Raw genomic sequence first — 23,068 nt, 5'->3', positions numbered from 1 at the left:
TCTGAGTTTGAAGGCAGCTTGGTCTACAGAGCGAGTTCCAAAGCAGCCAAGGCTACACAGAAAAACCCTGCCTCAAAACACAAAACAAAACAAAGCCATGACATAAGCATTTAGCTCCTCTTGTGTCTTCTAACATAGCAGTCTTGAATGCCTTTGTTTTAGTTCAACACAGAATGAACAGGATGCTACAGAATGAAAACCACAGCTTGACGGTTCTTAAATTTATTGAATAATTCTTAGCTGGGAGAGGAAAGATCACAGGTTTGAACAAGAGTAAAGAGAAAAGAACAATTAATTGCAAATTATTACAAAAGTAATTTCTGAAATGTTTTTTGAGCCACTGCTAAAACCAAACTTAAGTGCATCTTGAAGTTCCTATTTTGGTAAATGAAGATTAAATTACTCAAGAGCAAAAAGAGGAGTTACTATTACACATTCTAAGACCTTAATGCACTAATTGCGCAAACTCAAATAGATGGCCACAATTATTCTAAGTCGCTTCTATTAAATATTCAGTAACTGAATAAGAATGCAGATTACTTTGAACACGACACAAGCAACCAAAGGCAGCAAGAATCCAGCAACATATAAACCTGGCATTAAATAGTATTCAAACCGTACAACAAATTGAAATAAGAACTTGTAGAACAGCAGCTCTAACTACATGAAAGGAATGTACAGATGGTCAAAATAAATAAATAAAGTGGCAGGAGTGACCAGCACCGTGCCTGCTTGTGCAGAGCAGGCACACAGTAAACACGGGATGCCTACAGGGCTTGTGCTGAAAATGAGAAAAGCGCACCTCACTTGAGTACGGCCCTTCCAATTCCCACAGACATTCTCAACTTCTTGTGTGCTGGTGACAGGCAGACAGGGTTTTAAATAGAAAGCATTTTCCCTATCCATGTGCGGACTCAGCATATTTAAATTCTGTGTAAAGATTTCTCTGAAAAATTACAAAATAATACACTGATTAGAAACTGGTGATAGGAGTTGTGGAGAAACAGCAGGCAGTCACGTGGCTCTAGAACCGATGATGGAGAACATGCACCACCACTGTCAAAGCTGCCAGCTGTCAAAGGGGTCAATTATCATTACTTTCTACACAGTGCATTTAATACATAGAGCTTCTTCCTACCAGCAATATAAATCCTTTGCTAAGCAGAATTATAGTAGTATGAATTAAACTAATTCACATTAAATATCTTCAGGGATAAATGAAGCATTTCTCAAAGTACAAAGATACTACATGTGTTCACTGAAGGCTGTTGTAACGTTAGCTTTACATCACAAGGAGCCAGGCCATCTGTATTGCAATTTGTTCTGTGGCTTTTTTTTTTTTTTTTTTTTTTTTTTTTGGTGAAACTTTCCTCTTGAATGAGTGAGGAAATAATTTTCAAAATCAACATTAATAACACATAAAATACAAATGTCATTTAAACTCAACTTAGGAAAAGATGGACACAAACAAATGCACTATTTTGGTGTGAGATAGGTCCAGAAGCTCCTCAGCAGAGGTCTCTCACTTTCTTTCTGTCTATCACAAAACGCCTTTAAAATTGGCAAATCAGCTCACTGCACATCACAATTTTAACAGTTTCCAGTGAAATGTATTTCATTAGGAGCAAAAATGTACATAATAGCAGTATACAATGTTCCAATATAAATATGTCAAGAGATCTGTAAGATGGAGCTACCTCAGCAGAGGAGTTCTGAAGACTGAACACACAAACAGATGGAGCGAGTCTGGGAAAACCACAGAATACTTCAGAACAGCTTGCTTTACACTGCACCTGGCCCATAGCCTCGCTCTACATGCCAACACCTTCTACAGGGAAACAGCCTATACTTCTGCTCACCCTGCCAATACCTCTAACTTTCTCCGTGGTCCTGCACATAGAACTGACACAGTTGTGAGTCCTGCTATTAGTGTTACCACTCAGACCAACGCCTCTGACTGCTGTCACTGGGTAGCACTTAAATAAAGAACACTGGGCATAACGCAGCTTCACCAAAATGCCAAAGAAACAGGAGCAGAACGGGAAGCTTGCCTCAAATGACTATGCCATTAACATAAATAAGCCTAAGCAGTTTCCATTTTATAAATCCAATATATAGTCATTCCCACTTCAGAGAAATTTAGAACTCAGCTTTCCTGTTAATCTAACCAAGACATACACCCAAATTACGTAAGTGCAGTGTGATAGTTCCTTGTACAAGTATAGTATAAGCCCACAACTGCACGAAAGCACACCAAAGCAAAGGTGAGGCTTTCTCTGTAAAATACATTTCTCCACCATAATTACTAATGCAAATTCATGCAAGTGCCCTGGTAGGTGCCGTGCCTTCTATTCACTGCAGCTTCTAGAAAAGTCAGAGCTTGGGGGAAAAAGAAAATAATAGAGCCCAATCAACAGCCCCACACAAAAAAATGATTTACCCTTGATTCCAGAATCCATTAGTGGAAGGAATGCGTACAACATTTGCACACATCGTAGACACAACCGAGACAGAGCCTGGCTCAGTCTCACTCACGTCAACACAACATGCGGTTTCTAAAACCGCAGTAGGGAATGTGGAGCCAAAGATGATGTGAGGAAACATCACAGTCAGATCCATTTTATTGAGGGAGGGGTACCTACTGTGCTAAAAGAAAATTATTCTTAGGGAAGTGGGTTTTTTTTTTCTTCTTCAAAAATCCAACACTGAAAATCATTATTAGCTCCTCTAAGTGTATTTCCACATTAATTTTTAAATTTTCAATGTGTTTTACAACCTGAATTTTTATTTGTGGAATAAATCAAAGACAAAATTCTTACTGCACAATAAATATCTAGACATTTTATTTAATGTTAACGGTGGGTTTCTAACTAAGAAAATACTAAAGTAAAGGAGAATAAACTAGTGGGAAAGTTCCAGTTTATTCTTGCACACACACACACTCTCTCACAACACCTCTCCCCCACCCCCTTTTCTTTCTCACTCCAGAATGATTGGCAGCATTAACAAATAACATCGCTTGATGGAAGCCTAAGGAAACTCACTTACGGCGTTCACAGAATCCTAAATCACTAAGGAGTATGCTAACAACTTAAATATCTGGGGAAATCTACAAGTACCAATAGCTGAACTGTGGAAGCTGATCTGAAAGAATAGTACATAAAGATTACAAACTTATCAGAAATAAACAAACAACAAAATATCTTTCTTGACGTCAGATGACTTATCATCAGATGCCACTTGTTTTCAAAGGAACAAAATCATCACATGGGCCAGGCCAGCCGCCTCAGCCCTGTTTGCAGCAGCACTATGTGGATCCAAACAAGCTGTCAGACAATGCCTCAGCCTCAGGGTTAGATCCTCCTTCACAGACATTTCTCAGCGTCACAGCACAAACACATGTATAGAAGAATAAGTAAAGAGAATACTTTGACAAAGATTACAAAAGTATGAACCATATACAGTATGATGACAGAAAGCACTGAAAAGGCTTCTTACTTTCCTCTCAATTCAATTAAAATGTTAATATTCTGTATTTGAATTTCACCCTAAACCTAAGTCATCAGTTTCTTTACTTCCTAAAACAAACATTCAAATATACTGGTCTGGAGGTTGTTCTAGGCGTTTTCCAAAAGCCAATCGAAGAGCGACTTGCTTCTTCCCTCACTTGAAGTTTTTTCCAGCATTTCGTAGTATTTAAACACAGCCTGCAGGACATCTCCCACTCTCCATCCTTTCTCTTGTAATTGTTTTGAAAGCTAAGAAAGAAGGATTAACAGACATTAACACCCATCAACAGAAAACAATGCCGTGCCAATGAGTTTTTATTTTTATCTTCAGACAAAACTGGGAACCTGCTGTTGACAATGAAATATTCTTTCCCAGTTATGAGATTTGCCCTCAACCACCACCCCTTTACCCAAATTAAACATTTTCCTTTCTCACCCTTTATAAACACATCTCCACAGAATGACACTTCAGGACTGCTAGAAACAGAACACAAACTTTGGCAGTGCACAGTCTGTGTGGGAGTGTAGAGTCAAACCATCTACAGGAAATTCTTCACCTAACTAAATACATCTGCCACACCCTCAATTAGGAACATAAAATAATAACGACAATGTCAAGCTTAATAGAAGGATGTGGATTTTCTTTCCACACCATATAGTGTGGTTTGTATTCTGGAAAACATTCCAGCCCCAACGGAAACATGGCTTTCTAAGTTAAGAAATGTAATGCTTCAACAAAAAAGCAAGCAAAAGAGTAAACAGAGGTTTAAACAAAGTCTTCCAGAGCAAAACAGAACGGCCTCACTCACTTTTCTGTCTATTCAACTCTGTAAGAATTCTTAAGTTTGAAAATATCTGTAAAATAAATTCTGAAAAACTATTTTACTGCAAATGTTCTTTTCTTTAAACAGCTGTGGGATATAATTCATATGCAATGGGTTTTTGGTATATCAATGAACTGAAGACAACTACCACACAATTTATACTGGAATGTTCTCTCCTCACACCAGAAGGAAGCCCTCTACATCAGAAGCTCCTCTTCATCTTCCAGAACACCTTCAGATAAAGCACTCATCTACTTTGTGTCTTATAGATTTGTGTATTTTGGGGCATTTCATAGAAATGTCAATGTAAATTGTGTGTGTGGTCTTCTGCTCAGCATAGTTATCTTGAGGGTTTACCGTGGGATAGCACAGCTCAATGCCCTACTACTTTGTACTAACCACCAAACCCCCCTCTCTATTCATTAGCTGGTGGACAGGTAGAGAATTCTTTTTGTTTTCTCCTGGTTTGTTTCTTTGAGACAGGATCTTACTATGTATACCTACCTTTGCCAGAACTCTCTATTTAGCCTAGGGTGGCCTCAAATATACAGTAATCCTCCTGCCTCTGCCGCCACAGTGCTGGGATTATAGGCCTATAATACATTCTTACTTTATTCCTACCATGAATAATGTTGCCATGGACATTTCTGCACAGGTTTTTATGTAGATATGTTTTCTGCACATATGTTGTCATGTCCCTCAAGCGCATACCACCCATCAGTGGAATGCTGGGTAACAAGGTAATATTGTACTTTGCATTTTGGGGATCTGTCAGATGTTTTCCACAACAGCTTCACCATTTTAGATTCTCACCAAGAACTGTATTAAGGATGCAGTGTCTCCACATCCTCCCACACTTGGTATTACCCACCTTGATAGTTACCCTACAGGGTGTGAAGAGTGCAGTGCTTTTGATTTGCATTTTCCTAATGGCTAGTAAAGTTGAACACCCTTTCATGTTTTTATTTTCCAAAGACATGCAGTGTACTGGCTGGCTTTGTGTCAACTTGACACAAACTAGAGCCATCAGAGGAAGGAGCCTCAGTTGAGGAAATGCCTCCATGAGATCCAGCTGTAAGGCATTTTCTCAATTAGTCATCAATGGGGGAGGGCCCAGCTGATGGTGGGTGGTGCCATCCCTGGGCTGGTGGTGGTGGGTTCTAGGCGAGACCTTGCCTTGGAGGAGGTAAGAATGGGGGGTGGGTTGGGGGGGGAAGGCTGGGGGGTGGAAGAAGGGAGGATAGGGGAATCCGTGGCTGATATGTAAATTTAAATTAATTATAAAATTAAAACATTTATTAAATAAATAAGAAAGCAGGCTGAGCAAGCCAGGAGAAGCAAGCCAGTAAGCAGCATGCCTCCATGGCCTCTGCATCAGCTCCTGCCTCCAGGTTCCTGCCCTGTTTAGAGTTCCTGTCCTGGATTTCTTTTTTTGTTTTTTGTTTTTTTTTTTGTTTTTTTTCGAGACAGGGTTTCTCTGTGTAGCTTTGCGCCTTTCCTGGAACTCACTTGGTAGCCCAGGCTGGCCTCGAACTCACAGAGATCCGCCTGGCTCTGCCTCCCAAGTGCTGGGATTAAAGGCGTGCGCCACCACCACCTGGCCTGGATTTCTTTATTAGTGAACAGCAATATGGAAGGGTAAGTCAAATAAACCCTTTCCTCCCCAACTTGCTTTGGGTCATGGTGTTTCACCACAGCAATAAAAACCCTAACTAAGACATGTAGTAATAACTCTTAGTCCATTTTTAAGTTAGACTATGTGCCTTTTTATTTTTAAGATGGAGTTCTTTATATGTGCTAGGTCTAAGAACTTTACCAGATAGACAATTTCAAGTATTTCCTTCCATATGTACATTGTCTTCTCACTTTGTTGACAGTGTCTTTCAGGATAAGTCTTTAATCTAGCTTCTCTTATATAAGTTATATATATATATATATATATATATATATATATATATATATATAAGTTTTTTGTTTGTTTGTTTATCGAGACAGGGTTTCTCTGTGTAGTTTTGGTGCCTGTCCTGGAACTCACTCTGTAGACCAGGCTGGCCTCGAACTCAGAGATCCACCTGCCTCTGCCTCCCAAGGGCTGGGATTAAAGGCATGCGCCACCACTGCCTGGTGACATATAAGTATGTTTATATCTTCTTATGTCATCTCCCATTTATCCTTAAGGATAAGCATTTTGCTAAACCAACAATGTGGTAAGATCATTACATAGTGTTACTATTTCCTCACAACCGCTCTAGAAGGGAGGTACTTACTAATACAAACTCCTTCTTTGAAGAGTCATGGAAATAAAGTTCTGCAACGTCAGCCTCCGAGGCAATGAGCCACTGAAGAATAATCCTTAGTTGAGGGTCTACTGCTCCCAGCTCCATGTCAATGTTTGTAATTAGTAGAGTCCTTCCATTTTGCTGCAAATCTAACAGTAAATTTAAACAATATGAAGTGAAATTCATCAACTCAACTTTCAAAACTCTGGTTTCAATTTAAAGACTCCAGTGAATGCATTCCTTAACTTTTATATTATTAATATCATAATACCAAAATACCAAATAAAGCATTTCTTAAGGACAAAATAATGCTAAAACAAAGGAATAACTTTGATTATTTACTGATGGGACAAATGTAAAATACTGTTTGAAGTGAATTTAAATATAATACAGAAAGTCACTGCTCTCCAGTTTATTTTCTTGTTAAGGAGAATGATGCTTTGAATACAAAGGTGATATCCTAGCTGGCTGATGGAACCAATATCATGTTCAATACTCCTGATGACAGAGTACAAGAAATACCTAAGGCATGCTAACAGTCGCAAGCCAGTATGTACTAATAATGGAAATGCTGATGGATTTCTTTGTTGTTGATAAACATCTTTCAGTCCACAAGCCAGTATGTACTAATAATGGAAATGCTGATGGATTTCTTTGTTGTTGATGGACATTTTTCTGTTAAAGTATATAAGGAACCCTAAACCACTACAGATCATTTTTAGAATTTGTGTTGGCCCTTTATTTTTAATGTAAAAATTCTGACCCATGGTATTCTCAGGAATTTATCTTTTCTCTCCCTTTGTGCCAGTTAGTCTCATTCAAAAGTAGGTCTAGTGTACGTTTTCTTTCATATGCAGAATCAACATTTAAAATTACGCATACATATACATATATACATACATACATACATACATACATGTATGTTTGTGTGGGTCATGAAAGCAGAAGGAAGACCCCTGAGAAGAAAGGAAAACATCCCAAGGGGGAGGGCAGCAAGGGTAATGGGAGTCATGTGACATGAGCAGAAGGGAGGTTCTGTGGTAGGGAGAGGGACCAACAAGAGAGAAGCACAGGGAATGAGGGACAATGAGGGACAGGGATGAGTAAGAGGAAAGTAGAATGACACACATTCAGAAAACAACATGGAACCCACTCATCTCTTTGTATGCTAAACATAACACTTAACTTAAAATTAATTTAGGAAATGGTTTGTATGTCTGTTTGTCTTAAAGATCTGATATACTATGGAACAAAATAGTGTCTAAGGCCCCCAGTAAACCCTGCAGTGTTTCTAGGGTTGGAAACTAAGTCACTTAATGCTTCTCCACATTGCTTGGGTTTCCTCGGTTAGGGCCTGCTGTTTGCCTGGCCTGATGGGAAATTCAACAGAAGTTAGGGCTGAAGCCTTCTAACCAAAATGAATAAAAAGGAAGGAAGGGAGGGAGGTTTAAAAAGCAGGTTATCTCTAATTCCCTAATTTTGAGGCTTTCTGTAAATCGAAAGCAATCGATCTTCTACTGGAACAAATTTCAAGTCCACTGTTACTTTGTATATGAGAGATGCCTATCATATCAAGAGCTGAGGAAGACACAACCGCATATAGTTAACTCCTGGTTTCCACATAACAGAAAAGATTCTCAGGCCCACTGATTAATTCTTTTAATGAATTATTTTACTCATATTAACTTGTACCACTTCTCTTAATCATTCCTCAGCAAAGTTAGTTGAGCAATAACTAAGTAATAACTAAGAATAATAGTAACTAAGTAATAACATGACATGCATAACCATGTTCATGAAATAATTATGTTCATGAGAGTTATTAGGGAGAGGTATATGGGAGAGGTATATGACTTTTAAAGACCAACACATTAATGAGCAAAAGTAAAGCAAACATTACGTAGACTATCTCTGACACTAAAAATTATAACAAGGGCTGGAGAGACTTAGTAGTTAAGAGCACTGGCTGCTCTTGCAAAGGAGACATATTTGACACCCATCACCCACATGGTAGCTCTTAACTGTCTGTAACTCCAGTTCCAGGGAAATCTGATTCTCTCTTCTGGCCTTCTTGGGTACTACACAGACAGATGTAGGCAAAACATCCATTTGCATTAAATAAAGATAAATCTTTATATATATAAATAATCTGGGTTAGTGGGATGACTCGGCTGGTAAAGGCACTTGCTGCCAAGCCTGAGGACCTGAGTTCGACTTGTAGGTCCCACATGGTAGAAAGAGAGAACTGACTCCATGTGAGATGATGCATCAATAGAGGCATTCATGTGTTCACAGCTAGGCACACACATACATGTGCACTTATACAAAACAAACAAATGTAATTTAAAAATTTTTAAACAGCAGTAATCTTCAATCTGACAATGTCAGCTGAAAAAGAACACTGTGGATAAACTGGCTGCAAACTCAAGGGTTGTACTCTATATCTCAAGAAATTCTCTTTAACATTTTGTCAGTGTCTGAGTGTGCCTACATTTTTGGCACAAGGGTACAGGACTGTACTCTCAACATAGAACACACTAAGCCATCCCTAGCCCTCCGTTTTCCTACTTCTAATGAAACACCAAAACTTCACTCGTTCAATTCAAATGTGCTATTTTATAGAAAGTATTATCATTTTCATACTTTAAAAAACGAAGATATGAGGAAGACATAGTTCAAAAACTATCTGAATACAATGAAAACAGGTTTGCCGTGAATGAAGTCTCTAGGCTCACTTGGATATTTTAGTATATGAGTTAAGATCACAAACCATGTTCAAAGCTCTGCAGCCAATGATATCTAGTGTTGGCATAAGAACTCTGTTCACTAAAGGAAGGACTGTTTCCTTCAAATCTGTGTGTGTGTGAGCACAGAATTAGAAGTAGAAGAGGGAGAGGGGTAGGGACATTTAAAGTGCCTTTCCATGTTTACTTTTCAGCTCATGTAAGTTTGACAAAAATACCAATTCTGTAATTTACCAATTTGAAGAAAAACATGGGAGTTATAGTTTGACTGAACTCCTGGTCCCAGCTAAGTAGCACTGTTTTGAGACACTGTGAAATCATTATTACTTGGAGCCATTATTACAGAGGCAGGTCACTAGGTAGGTCTTTGAGGATTGCAGACCCTCTGCTCCTGCTGGGTTCTTGCCTGCCCCTCCTCCAGACACCAGTTCCCACTGCCATGCCTGCCTGAAACTCCTTCCCTTTCTGCAAGCACTTTGTCACAGCCACAAGCAGAGTAACTAGTACACAGAGTAATACATATGCTGCAATTACAATAAATTAATTCTGTAACATCAGTAAGGATTTTAGACTTAAATTTTGAAAAGAAAAATGTATCCTAAGCTTCTTCCTCAAACTTTCTGTCTCTGAGACAGGGCGATTTGTGGTGTTTCATACTAACAATCCAAATCTATCTACAAGGAGCATAAATACAAACCATAAGGACTTACACAAACAAGGGCGTAGAGAAACAAACTTTGACTAACCTTCCACACCATCCTCCTGATCGTCATCTCTATCATCTGGTCCATCACTTTTCAAAGAAAACAACAGAAGTAGTTAAAAAAAAAAAGCTTAATTAGTAATAGATTAAAACCACTTCTGAGAAAAGTAGTAAGGAATGAAATGTTACAATATGACATATGACATTTAGAAAGGAGGAAATGACAATCAAAAGGAAGCTTTGCTTCTCACATTATTTCATGTTAAAATCTGGATTGCACACAGTGCCTACAGAAGCCCTTCCTTATCATGACATTTAAAGTCAAGCAACTTCAAATGAAGGTGAAATATTCTAATTTGGTTTTAAGTAATATACTATTTGAAGATCATAGAATGCCATGAATAATGAAGTATTACTGCTTCTACTAATGCCATTTAACATGTTTTAAAACAATTTTTCTACTCTTTTTATATATGAAATTAAACTATATAAGAAAACAAAACAAAACAAAACCACAGAAATCCTGTAGGAAGCAAGCTCTTTTTTTTTTTTAATGAAATCATTGGTAGAATGAAAAACAGCAAGCAGAGCAACCCATGCAAACAGTCACACATTTTGCAATTAGATGTCAGTCATATTTCAGCTAGTTGAAATTTTCATTAGATGTAAATGTATCGAGCAGAATCATGTCAAAATTCAGAAGAAAAGCAGGTTGATACATATTGGCTCTCTTAAGAACATGACATCATGCATTAGTGGTGAAAGACTCATCAGTTTTTAAATGTCTAAACTGGACCAACCTGTCTGATGTTGGAAAGGATAAATTGTCCTCATACAAATCTCCTTCTAAACCAAGACTGCTCCAGCTACTGCTGTTACCATTACTGCTGGAGGGAGAAAAGAACAGAGCTGAACTAGAAAATGAAGAGTGAGACCACCTGCGTTTCCTTGGGACAGCTTCTGTCCTAAAGCTGCCACAGTGGAGTGGAGCATCGTTAGAGGGGACAAGAGACTGTCACTGCTATTTCATAAAGGATAATTGGCAGGGATGCAGACTAGGGGTTTTTTTCCCCCAAGATAGCATTTCTCTGTGTAGCTTGTCCTGGAATTTGCTCTGTAGACCAGGCCAGCCTTGAACTCACAGAGATCCACCGGCCTCCCCTTCTCAAGTGCTGGGATTGAAGGCGTGTGCCACCACTGCCGCTTAGAGATTCTTTTCATTGTCCTCAAAACATCATGGAATTATTCTAAATTTACATTTGTTTTGCAGATTAAGACAACAGAATTTTTAGAATCACAAATGACTGCATGATAAAGTTAATATCTCATGGCAAATCTTAACATGTAATTTATAAAAAACAAGAACAAAAAAAAATACACTTTCCTACTTCTCAGTTTGGACAAAATTTAAAAAGGAAAAGAGACAAGTTGAGGTCCTCTGGGATTCTGAATAGTACAAAACAATGATAAGGTGTGGGGGAGACTGTCTCAAACATTCCTTGCCTTCTGATTTTAAAGAGCTCATTACAATAATATGCCAATTGTCTTTATTTCTTACATTACACACAGTAAGCAGGTGGCAAACAGCACATATTTTCTTCAGAAGAAAGCTAGAATAAGCAGGGCTTATTTAAGCAATATGCTTGGCTAGTTGGCCAATCACGAAAGCCACACACAGCTCGAACTTCTTATATTACCTAGCCAAAAGAAGAAGGAGACCATTGTATCTACAACTGCAGCAAAGCATTGTTTGTAGAGGGGGGGAAAAGCAACCATATTCAAAAACAAAATTATAGTCTATTTTTCCGATTAAAATTTTCAAGATGCAACTTAAAAATTCTAATCATTCCTAATTATTAAAATAATTAGTAAGCACATTAGTTTGCAGTGATAAGCAGCTTTACTTCCTACTCTCAGCTAGTCAATCATAAGTTATCATCTATACACACCTAAATTTTGGTTAACATGAACTCACTTTTTCTGCATCAGTAAGCATTGTCAAAGTAACCAAAGTCATGATTACCTAAAATTCTAAGTAGTTTCTAAGTATTCTCAAGTAATTTACTTACCCATTTTCCCTTTAACAATATTAAACTTTGACAAATAACAATGCACTTAAGAATGAAAGTAAAACTATGCCATCTTTTCAACATATATTCAAACGAATACAATTCCATTATAAAACCATAAAAATAACCAAAGTTTTACCATCGCTCTGTCATTAGGCAAACTAAAACACAGAAAATAGAGTAGCACAGAACAGACAACTATAAACAAAAAAGAGAGAATTAATGATTTCAAACCTTATCTACTTTAAGAAAATAGTTTTCTAAACAAAGAAAAACACAAAATTAAAATTCTTACCCATATTCTATTAACAATGATTTTTCAATCTATTCAGTAATAAAAATCCATCATTTAAGTATTAGATAAATATAAGAAGTAACATCTAAGTAACAGAAAGAATAGAATGCAAAATCTCTCTAGCCTCATCTTGCTCCTATTTTTCAAAGTGGTTCAGATATGAAGTCAGTTATCTATAGAATACATACCTTTAGCTAATAGAGTTCCCTCTAAGACTGTGATGTTTCATCTAAGTAGAATACTTCCAATGGAAGGGGTTACTGTTAAATGAGTATACCAGAGCCACATAACCAAACCAGAAAGTATGAGCGAGCGGTCACCCTACCGTGAGCCAACATAAAAGTAAAGCAAAGCCTGTTTTTCTTTTCTTAGTGGACTTCCTATGCTATTCCTGATCCACTGTGCTGACGCCACTTTTTTTCTTTTTGTCTTTTCATAGCCTATTTCTAGAGCAGGTGTATGCTCAAGGCAGTGATAGTTAAATACTGAGATCATTCATTGTGGTTTTGACTCCTATCATGACTACTATATATTCTGATACAAAAATTATCTCAAGAGTTGTCCAATTCTGGCCTCCTCTCTTATCTAAATATAAACTGTGTATGTATGATGCGCTGGGAACTGAACCTAAACCTTGCAAATGTAGGAAAGTGCTCTACCACTGAGCTCTTAACTTCACAACTCTAAACTGGGTTTTGTTTGTTGAGATAGGGTCTTGCTAAATTGCCCAGGCTAGCCTTGAACTTACAATCTTTCTGCCTCAGCCTTCAGAGGGTTACAGACATAAAACAACATATTTGCCTCTAATATAACCTTTTTTTAAAAGGTCACAAGCTATTCAAAAATCACAAGAAAATCACATACAGGGGCCAGCTTCTCTTTGTGACTGGTTAGTTAATTACACATACTTTCAAAACCTCTGTTAAAATCTAATTTTTAAAATGGTTGCTCTTTACTGAACTTCCCATCTGGAGTGAAAGTTCACCTTGATATATGTACCTGAATGAACAGGAGCCACAGCAAAGATCGCTGAAAGACGTAACCTGTAAAGCTACCTCTTTCAAATGTGGCCTCCAAACATTGATATCACTGAGGTGCTTATCAAGGACAGATTTTCAGAACCCTGCCTGGCCCGATGAGTCAATCTCTGGAAGAGAAGCTCTGGAAACCTGTGTTCAACAAGCACACTATCAACCCAGGATGAGGCCTAGGAGCTGCTTCATGCCCAAATCTTAAAACTATGTGGCATCATTAGTTGATGCTGACAGTGGACAAGTGAAGCACAGATCTTTTTCTGACCAAATTCTCTCAAGCCAGATGTGCTCCCTACCTGAGTTCACATAATTAATTTCTGAACCTAAACACTTCTGCTCATATTAGGTATAAATTATTTCGGCTTCAGCCTGATTTGGTATTGGTTCTGTTATGAGACTGTCATTTCAGTCTTGTTTCTGAGTCATCCATACTACACATACACTAATGCTACAGGCAGAGTGAAGGCTAGAGCCCAGTAAATGCTTCCCCTCACATCACATCAGTGAAGCCTCTCTGAGTTACTCGGCTTTCTACAAATCCTCCTAAGGCCACTGGCTTCTCCCCAGTTTAACTAAAGACCGAGATTTCCCAGGCTCAATGTCATGCTCTGCTGAGGTCTCAGAAGTTTGTTTTTCTTAAAGAAGAGAGAAAATTTAAATGTTAATATAGTATTCCAGATAGGGCAAATCATGATTTGTGACCCTGCTCTACTGTACCCATTTTAAAAACTACTTTTTGCATCTAAATTGGAAGAAATATCGATGATTCCCATAGCATAAGAAACACAGTAACTAAGAAAAAGAAAAAAAATGTGTATCCAAGTTCCAAACCAACCCTCTAAGTCTTAGGCTAAGGTGGTGTGCTCTAACAGGCCAGAGGTTATCTCCTTTCCTTCGGCCACCTTAACCTCTCCTCCAACTTCAAGCCGTCTTCCTGCCTCTCCAGCAGGCATACTCCAAGGGTTTGTCAACAGGAACCTCACACGGTCCTTTCCACTCATACCTCCTGATAGAAATATGCTGAGAACCTCTTCCTCCCTAGGGTTCAACATGGATGTAACTTACTATTTCAATTATCAGTTAGTGTGAGTAAATACTTTATAGGAATTCATAAGCTAACCAAGAATGCCTTTAGGCAGAGGTGGGAATATAAGAAACAATTATATCATAATAAAATATTTCAAAGATGACTGTTACAAACAAAGTTAACTAAGAAAATTTACGTATGAAGTAAATGTCTTCAGGTATACAAAACTCTTATTTGATCAGATTCAATTTTTGTATTTTCAATAAGATGCTACATAAATGCTGACCATTTTGTTCCTAGCAGAACAAGTCTAAGGACCCTTTCTTACTGCTCCTAAAGATAATATTTATTTTAGTTTGCATCAAGAAAACTATAGGGCTATCTTGATGCCTTTTACAGCTACCTAACTGTCCTTTTCCTCACTCACTAATGAAAGAAAGTATGCTCTTTAAAGTGATAAATTATACTCCTAAAACATCCATGAAAGCTTAAAATGTAAGTAAAATCCAGTATCCACAACTATACTCCTAAAACATCCATGAAAGCTTAAAATGTAAGTAAAATCCAGTATCCACAATATTTTTTCAAGTCAGCATTCAGCACACCCAAAGAACATTAGCTCTGTTCCCTATTGTACTTAATATGTGACAAAACCATTCAGAAGCCAGGCACAGCAATATAGTCCTTAAGCCTATAATCCAGCTCCTGAGAGGCTGAGGGAGAAACTTAACTTCAAGACCAGCCTAAGCAAACTAGGAGAGCCATCCCCTCAAAAAGAATTAAAATAAAATTAAACAAAAAAGGCAAACTGGAAGTAACAAAATGTTAGAAGTATGAACAGATTGTCAAATTGAGAATTTTCAAATATTAATAATGTCAACCCATTGTTCACTTTGCTGAAGTCTGAAGACCTTTATCCATAATTAACTATAAAGTCAGAGTTACCTTTCACTGAGATGATGAAAACTGCTGCTTTCATCTGGATGGTCATCCTCAAAACTTAAGTTGGACCAGCTACCCGTACTGTCCTCACCAACACTGAGATTTAGCTGCTGGCTGCCAAATGACTCAGTTGACTGAAAATCTTCTATTTCTTTTGAACTAAGAATAGAACATATGGTAATAATTTTAAAAATAATTGAAGCAACACAGATTCTGATGAGGAAGTAAAATGATAAAGATGACTCTAAGAAATTATATTCCAAGTCATACCAACATCCTCTGAACACTTCACTGCATCTGAAAATAATGAGACTAAGTCTGCTACCTGACAGACATCCTTATGTATCATTTGATCTACATTCTGGGTTCACATTTTCAACAGGACACATCTCAGAAGCACACCTTACTACAAGGTCTAAGTGCATCATCTGCCCTGTAAAAATAGCACTTTCATTTGCATTTGAAGGAGCTTCCTTCTGGCTTTTAAAACAAGAAAAGCAGCTTGAAATTCTAGTTGTCTCAACCAAGCCTATATTCAAACTAGACAAATCTCTTCAGGAAATGAATCATAACATCTTTCTTAGCAGGAAGTGATGGCACAGGCCTTTAATCCCAGCACTTGGAAGGTAAAGACAACAGATCTCTGTGAGTTCAAGGCCAGCCTGGTCTACATAGCTCTAGGCCAGCCAAGGCTATATTGTAAGACTCTATCTTTAAAAAAGTCTTTCACTTTTTTAAATGAAGGGCCATTCATATTTTTATGACATAATCAAAAAAAGGCTCATTTAGAGCAACTCTACTAATTGCCCCATCTGTGTATGTATATATTCTACACAGTTCTAAACAGTGATGCTTTCAGTAGGAAGAGAAAAACTACCAGTTTTCTGATCAGACCCTTCCTGTGGCTTCAAAGCAATCAAGATGTATGATCCCCTCATAATGTCCACTTGCTCACCTACAATCCCAAGTCACTCAATAGCAACACAAGCTCTCTGCTGCATCCCACACATGCACTCACCCCTTTGCCTAGATCCCAGCACCCCTAGATTCCCAATCATTTACTCTACCTTCACTTTTGGTTCTTGGCCTGTGTTACTCCATTAGTTTTCAAAAATTCAAGCCAGCCCCAACAGTTCTTGCTCATCTCTGCTAACAAAACTCCCTTTCTTAAGTAAGGAACTCACAACATGTCTTTTTTAAATTATTTCTTTTAAATTATAATACAATTACATCATTCTCCCTTCCCCTTTCCTCCCTCCAACCCCTCCCATATACCCTTCCTTGTTCTCTTTCAAATTCATGACCTTCTTTTCTCATTTACTGTTGTTACATACATATATGGAGATAGATAGACATACATATTCCTATTACTGAAATTCAGCCTGCTTGGTCTATATAATAGTCCTTGTATGTTTCAGGGCTAACCATTTGGGACTGGATAACCAGCTGGTGAGCTCTTACCTGGGGAAGACTCTATGTCCCTCTCTCAGCATTCCTGTAGCTCTTTGGGTAGGGTTGAGGCCTCGTGGGCTTTTGCCTGTCCACATCAGCATGTCCATTGTTGTCCTTATTCAGCTCATTTATCTGCTGTTTGTCTTATTCTACTATAATATAAGCTCTTGGAGAACACAATTTCTTTTATATCCCTAAAACCTAAAATAAGCCCTGAACTGTCCCTGCCCTCCTCACTTTTTAGGCAATTCTCACTTTGTATTTAGGATATAACAATTCAGTTAAGTTCAGTATTCCAAACATAGCCATCCTATATCACAACTTTATTTTATTTAACAGGTTTTCCTCTTACCTACCACTTTTTTTTTTTTTTTAAGAAAATGATCCACAGGAGGAAGTAAAAAGGAGGGTGCGCAATGACTGCTAGGTAACTGGGCTCACAGTAATTGAAAATGAAGTCTAGATATATTATTGTTCTAAAACTCCTCTATAATATGCTTTCCTATTTGATATTCATATAGCACCCTGGTGAGCATTATGGGTTTGTGGCATTCAACTACTATTATGATTGCTTCCATTAATTAAATATTTATGAGAAAAGGGACATTAGTGAAACCATTCAGTTAATATCTTAGCAAATAATCTATTTGAATCAATCATTCTTCAACCTTAAATCATTTTAATTTCACAAAATGTGAAGCAGAACTCCAAACAACTGCATGGACTTTGAACAGTCCTTAGAGAAGCCTGGCACAAATGACAAAAGAGACATAGAACCGCAGTCGAAAAAAGAGTCTGTGCAAATATGAGCCTTGATAAAAACAAGCTTACAGGAAGAACTCAAGGTATAGTATCAGCCAGGTCTAGAGAAGAAAATGAGTATTCTGAAGAAGGAATAGCAAAGTTACTTGCTAGGTCCTGTAGTGAGGGCTTAGGAACCTAGCTTCCTCTTATGAAGCTGCTATGATAGGAGAGAAAGAATAACAACAGTCCAAGGCCATGTGTAAAAAGCTGCTTCAAGCACAGAACAGACTTTAATCTCAAGAGTAGTGAATATACTAGTCTAAATTCATGAATAAAATTCACCCATTTATTTAATTTGACCTGCTTCTTAGTTCTGTGTCCTCTAACTCTCTCATCTTTCAGCCCTGTAAATGGATGATCATGTCCCTCAAAAGAGACCGGGAAACAAATACTTCATGTGAAAACCATGCACAGGATATGAAGCCATACACAAACGAACAGAGGAAAAGTTAACTTTTCATTTTATCACAAGACCTCAAAGAAAATTTGAAACCTACCTGCTAACAACATGCTCAGCATTTGTCATAGCTGATGTCATGATTTCTGTGGTAAGGCTCTCAGCAAAGCTAATGCCATCTTGTCCGATTCCACTATCAGCTGCCAGACTGGTATTGCTCAGCTCTCTCTCTGCTTTTTCAATAGCTTCAGCAACTATCTTCTCTGCAAGCACTGCCCTTTTATCAAGATTAACATGAATCTGAGGCACATCAAGATGAAAAATTTTCGATTTCTGATGAATGCTACTAAGTTTTGAATGTGAGCCTGGCTTAGCACTTACACACACACTCTGCTTTAAAAGGGGCTGAGAGGGACTTCTGCCACAACCATGGAGTTCCTTAAGGTCACAGTATCTACAAGCTCCATTCATGAGTGGTGACAATTTTTCTGCATAAGTGAGTCTATCTGCTGATGTTGTGGTCTCTGGAATGTGGGAAACTGTAGGTCCTAAACTTAGCTCTAAAGTGTCATCCACTACTTTTCTAGCATACTGTTCTATAGCTTGAGCATTCTCTCCATGCCCATGTCCACTTAAGCTGCCTGTATTCTGGCAGAATCCATGGTTTTGCAAAGGTTGATGAGACTTCAAAAATTCTGGTTCAACAATATCCTCACCCCTGTCAATACATGTAGATTTTTCAAAAAGACAGGAATCTGTTGAGGATTGTGGCAAATCAACTGTAGGTGCTGTCAGCTGTTTCTTAACATCTCTTGTTATGATGCTAGCAAGAGAGGCTGAAAAACTGTACAGTCCAGAAAGTTCGTTTCTACATGGATCCTGTGTCCTTTCACATGGTTGGTATTTGCAAAGATGGCCGCCGCTTCTTTTTCTTTGTCTTTTTTTATCAACTTCCTGGTGACGCTCTTTATTTGAGAACATCAACAGTTCTTTGTTTATTTTCACAGAAGAGTTGTGCAAAGGGAACCTTTTTGAACTGCACTTCAGTTTTACTGTCTTAGCTGCTTCTTGCACTCCGGACTTGACAGACCGATAGGCCAGTCTACTGGCATACTGATCCATGATTAGCTCACCATTGCCCCCTTCCTGTTTCAGCACTTGGATAACATGACCTGCATATTCATCTGTCACACTTTCACAACTGGGATACCTGTATGTCAGACCTGGCGTACAACTTGGTAATGAAAGAACAAACTGATCTACTTCTCTTGGATGCGTGACATTCTCCACACCCAGCTTCTCTTCTGCTTTATCTCGGCCAGCATCAACATGACAACTGTTCCTCTCCTGCCTGAAAAGCATACAACATCTAGCTTTTGCAATGTTCTCGGCTTCTGCAATGACATCAGCTGCCATGTCACTTGCAAAGCTGCATGTCTGCATGTTTTCCTCCAAGTGATTTAAAGAAGCAGGCAGCACACTTCTTTGACTCCGCACATTTAAGTGAGGGTTTTGAACCTTGGCTTCTCGAGTCACTTCATGATCTAAATGGGAGGCTGCCATTTCAGTTGCAAGAGAAATGATGTGTGTGGCTAATGCTTCTGCAAACTGAACTTTCTTCCCCGAGTACTCTGACTTCACATCCATTTCGGGGTGCTCTTCACCTTCACTGCTTTCAACTTCTTCTGACAGAGATCGCATGAGTTTCAACATGAACTCTTCCTTTTCTATAGTATTTTGTTCGTTCTCTGACAAACTACCAACAGAGGAGTTGTGAGGTGTAGAAGGTGGTGTTGCAGGTGCAAATTCTTTGGCTAACTCCCCCTTGAGCTTTTTGGTTAACTTTTTGATGTCCCATTCAGAACTAGTCTGGGATGGCACTAAAGGAGTTGATGGAGGAGTATCAGGTATTACATTTTTGTCTCTGATTTTCTGTTTATCTTCCACATGTAAACCATCTGCACAGGTAAGCACTGCAGATGATAAAGCATGTGAGTGACGGAAAGAGCTTTCCTGCCCAAAAGACAAAGGCTCAAGTGCAGTATTATTCAAATTATGCCTTTTCACTGGTTTATCCTTCACAAGTTCTTTCAAGTCAGATTTCTGACTTGTCATCACTGGACAAGGTGGCAGTGTCTCTGAAGAAAATCCCAAACCCACAGAATCTTTACATTCTGGAACACAATGCTTTCCAACCAAGAGTGAACAGGGAGGTAAGTGATCTGCAAAGTCAAGGAATTTGGGAGATTCCTCCAAGATCAATTGTGATTCTTCCCCAAGGACAGGCACACATTCCTTACTAACTGTTTTGTCATCTATATTTGGAAGCATTGATTTGCTTTTATCCAGGGAATGTTTAATAATAGACTTTGATAACTGCTCAGCAAACATGTCCTTACTGCTAGCTTTGCTCTGCTGTGGTGCTGCTTGGTCACAAAGGGAAAGAGGAAAGGCTTTTCCCTTTGTTTTAGTTAAATAATCTCCCTGTGCATCAACAGTTTTTGTAGCTTTGAAGGTTGTCATGGACTCTAAGGTTTCATTGACTATTGTATGTACCATTGCTGCAGAAAAGTTGCTAATAATCACAGGGCCACTAGTTAATTCTGAAGGACTCTGTATGTCAGTTTCACCGTTGGTTGGTTTGAAGTCATACTGGTTACATGGATTGAGTACTGAAGGTAGAAGGGTATTGCTGAGACAATCCACTTCCTCTTCCCTGCTCTCTGTGGTGATGTGCTCTGGGGTAGAACCACCATTTGCTTTACGATGCTCAGATGACGGATGAGACTTGGACTGATACAAAGTCGATGAAATATGATAGGGGAGAAGGGCACTGCCTGCCAAGGGTACTGGTATGGAAGTGACAATTCCCGAAGTACAAAACAAGGCCTGCTGCACTGTGTACTCCTTCTTATGCTCCTGCACTGGTTTTGTCATCATAACTGCTTGGCTGCTAAAGGATGAGGAAAATGTGCACGTCTGTGTAGGTGGCACTACACTTTCTGCACTCACATACTTGACATTACCCATAGAAATATTAGCTGCTGCCTCCGTTGTGAAGGTCACATCAGTCTGTGACAGCTCTATGAATGCTTCTTGTATTACAGATTCAGACAAATCTTTGGCATAGGACTTCACGACTTTGTCTTCAAAGTCAAAGGACGGACAGTGCTGAGATGCAGGTGTTGGAGGACATGAAAACTGACACACTTCCATGATGCCTTCAAAAACAAGCTCTTCTGCAAGGTCCGCAGCAAATCTAGCGACTGTGTTTGTAAACATCTGCTTTTTCACATACTGTAAATCTTTCAAGGCATTTGATAAGGCTTCACTCACCAAAAGACTAGCCAGGCTACCGATGGCTCGTTCTTTCAGTGAAAATGCACACTGCCTTCTAAGTTCATTAAATGCCATCTGAAAAACAGACGATGTCAATTTGACAGCTAAGTGGCACAATGCATTGGTACACGAAGAAACTCCTTTCTGTAAGTCTTTAAACGCACTGCCAAAACTTTTTCCTACAAGATCTGCTGCAAACTTCTGAACGCTGTCTGTAATCATTGAAGGTTTATTTTTACATTTACTTTTTTGATCAGAATTTCCATGTTTAAAAGCTACAGTATAATTTTCTCCCCTTTTAATACTATTAATATCTGACATTACATTTGCACACTGAGTATGAAGAACTGAGCCTAGTACTTCACATGAAAGATTATTTGCATAATCTTCATAAGTGCAATAAATAGGATCCTGATTTTCATTAATCCTATCTCTACCAATATCTGTTTGGCAAAAGCATTCAGCAGGAGTACAGCTTCCAGGGGGACTAAAAGCAGAGGCTCGAATAGGGCTGAACAAGCCACTGTCTTCTGACGCCATCACTGGACGAGGGGAATCTGGAGCATCACACAGGTGACCATATGGAGATTCAGGTTTTCGTGGAGTTGGCTTTCTAACGTTAGCTGGAAGAGCTGGACGCTCAAACTTGAACTTTTGAGGATTCATGCAAGATTTTTCATGTTTGTGCCCTATCTTCTGCAATGACTTCCCTATGCCAGGATCTTTCACAAACGGACAAGAAGTCTCTAAAGTTTGTTCTAGTTCATCAAACTGATCAAAGCTATCAAAAAACTCACTCACTTCCGAGTCTGAATCCTCTACATCATCTTTTGTCACAGGGATTTCGGGCAGCTCAAGTTTTGCTTTTAAACTTTTTTGGTATCCCTCTTCATCCAAAAAAATTACAGGACTCGGGCTTGAGCACTCAGACTCTGAGGAGTGGGCAGGAGAAGAAGGAAAGAGTATCTCCTGTGTGTCCCTGCCTTTATCTGAAGCACTGGGTGACCTGTAGAGACTCCTTTGGGTCCAGGGCTCTGAAACTGATGTTGTAACCGATGTTTTCACAGAAGATGTTTCTTTGCATCCCAGAACATGTACTGAAGATGAAGGCTTAGCCAATGATTTCTGTGGTCCATAACTGACCAGCACTTTAAAATCATGGGTTTCTAAATGGTGACCAGAAGTAGTCTGAGAGGCAGCATCACACCGGCTCCTTAATGTAGCAATATTTATTTCTAAGGGAAAACAATAAAATTCTTACATTATTCTAGAAAACTTGTTTTAAAAAACTGACATTAAATACAAAATATTTACATCATGTTTCCTATACTATGGTATTTAACAGAAATTTCATTCCCAGTAACACCCAGAAGCAAATGCACCTTTTACTAAAACAAACCCATTTTGCCCTGTATCTTCAAATATATGACCTTTGGAAAGCTCAGTGAGTTGCCATTTATGTTAGAAAAATTACTAGTGACTGCCAGCTAACTGTTTTGACATTTGAACACAAGAAAGTTCCAGACACTAGGTTATGAGCTAAACAAGGCTTAAACAATAATAAGAAGAGAAACAGTAAATTAAAATATACCTAATAATGAACCTAAATATCACAAGAAAATTATTCCTCTGTAATAAGAAAAATTATTA

General features: G+C 38.5%; 1 protein-coding gene across 3 annotated transcripts in view; it reads right to left on the bottom strand.

The window, feature by feature from the left end:
- Window positions 1-206: 206 nt before the first annotated feature.
- The window catches only part of Akap11 (A-kinase anchoring protein 11), a 48,384-nt gene continuing 25,522 nt past the window's right edge, over window positions 207-23,068 (bottom strand). The window contains exons 7-12 of one of the 3 annotated variants that reach the window (XM_052732672.1): window positions 18,180-22,653; window positions 15,430-15,585; window positions 10,860-10,946; window positions 10,103-10,149; window positions 6,601-6,761; window positions 207-3,758 (exon numbers count right to left, since the gene is read on the bottom strand). In XM_052732672.1, coding sequence (XP_052588632.1) covers window positions 3,618-3,758; window positions 6,601-6,761; window positions 10,103-10,149; window positions 10,860-10,946; window positions 15,430-15,585; window positions 18,180-22,653 — 5,066 coding nt within the window. In that variant the 3' untranslated portion in view covers window positions 207-3,617. The remainder of the gene's footprint in view (window positions 3,759-6,600; window positions 6,762-10,102; window positions 10,150-10,859; window positions 10,947-15,429; window positions 15,586-18,179; window positions 22,654-23,068) is intronic. The other 2 variants (XM_052732673.1, XM_052732674.1) reach the window with 2 other exon arrangements.

This window comes from Peromyscus californicus, unplaced genomic scaffold (genome assembly GCF_007827085.1).
Source record: "Peromyscus californicus insignis strain IS unplaced genomic scaffold, ASM782708v3 Scaffold_12__1_contigs__length_115047231, whole genome shotgun sequence".
Classification (NCBI taxonomy): domain Eukaryota; kingdom Metazoa; phylum Chordata; class Mammalia; order Rodentia; family Cricetidae; genus Peromyscus; species Peromyscus californicus.
Note: the sequence above shows the minus strand (reverse complement) of the source record. Positions and strands in the feature narration are given on the sequence as shown.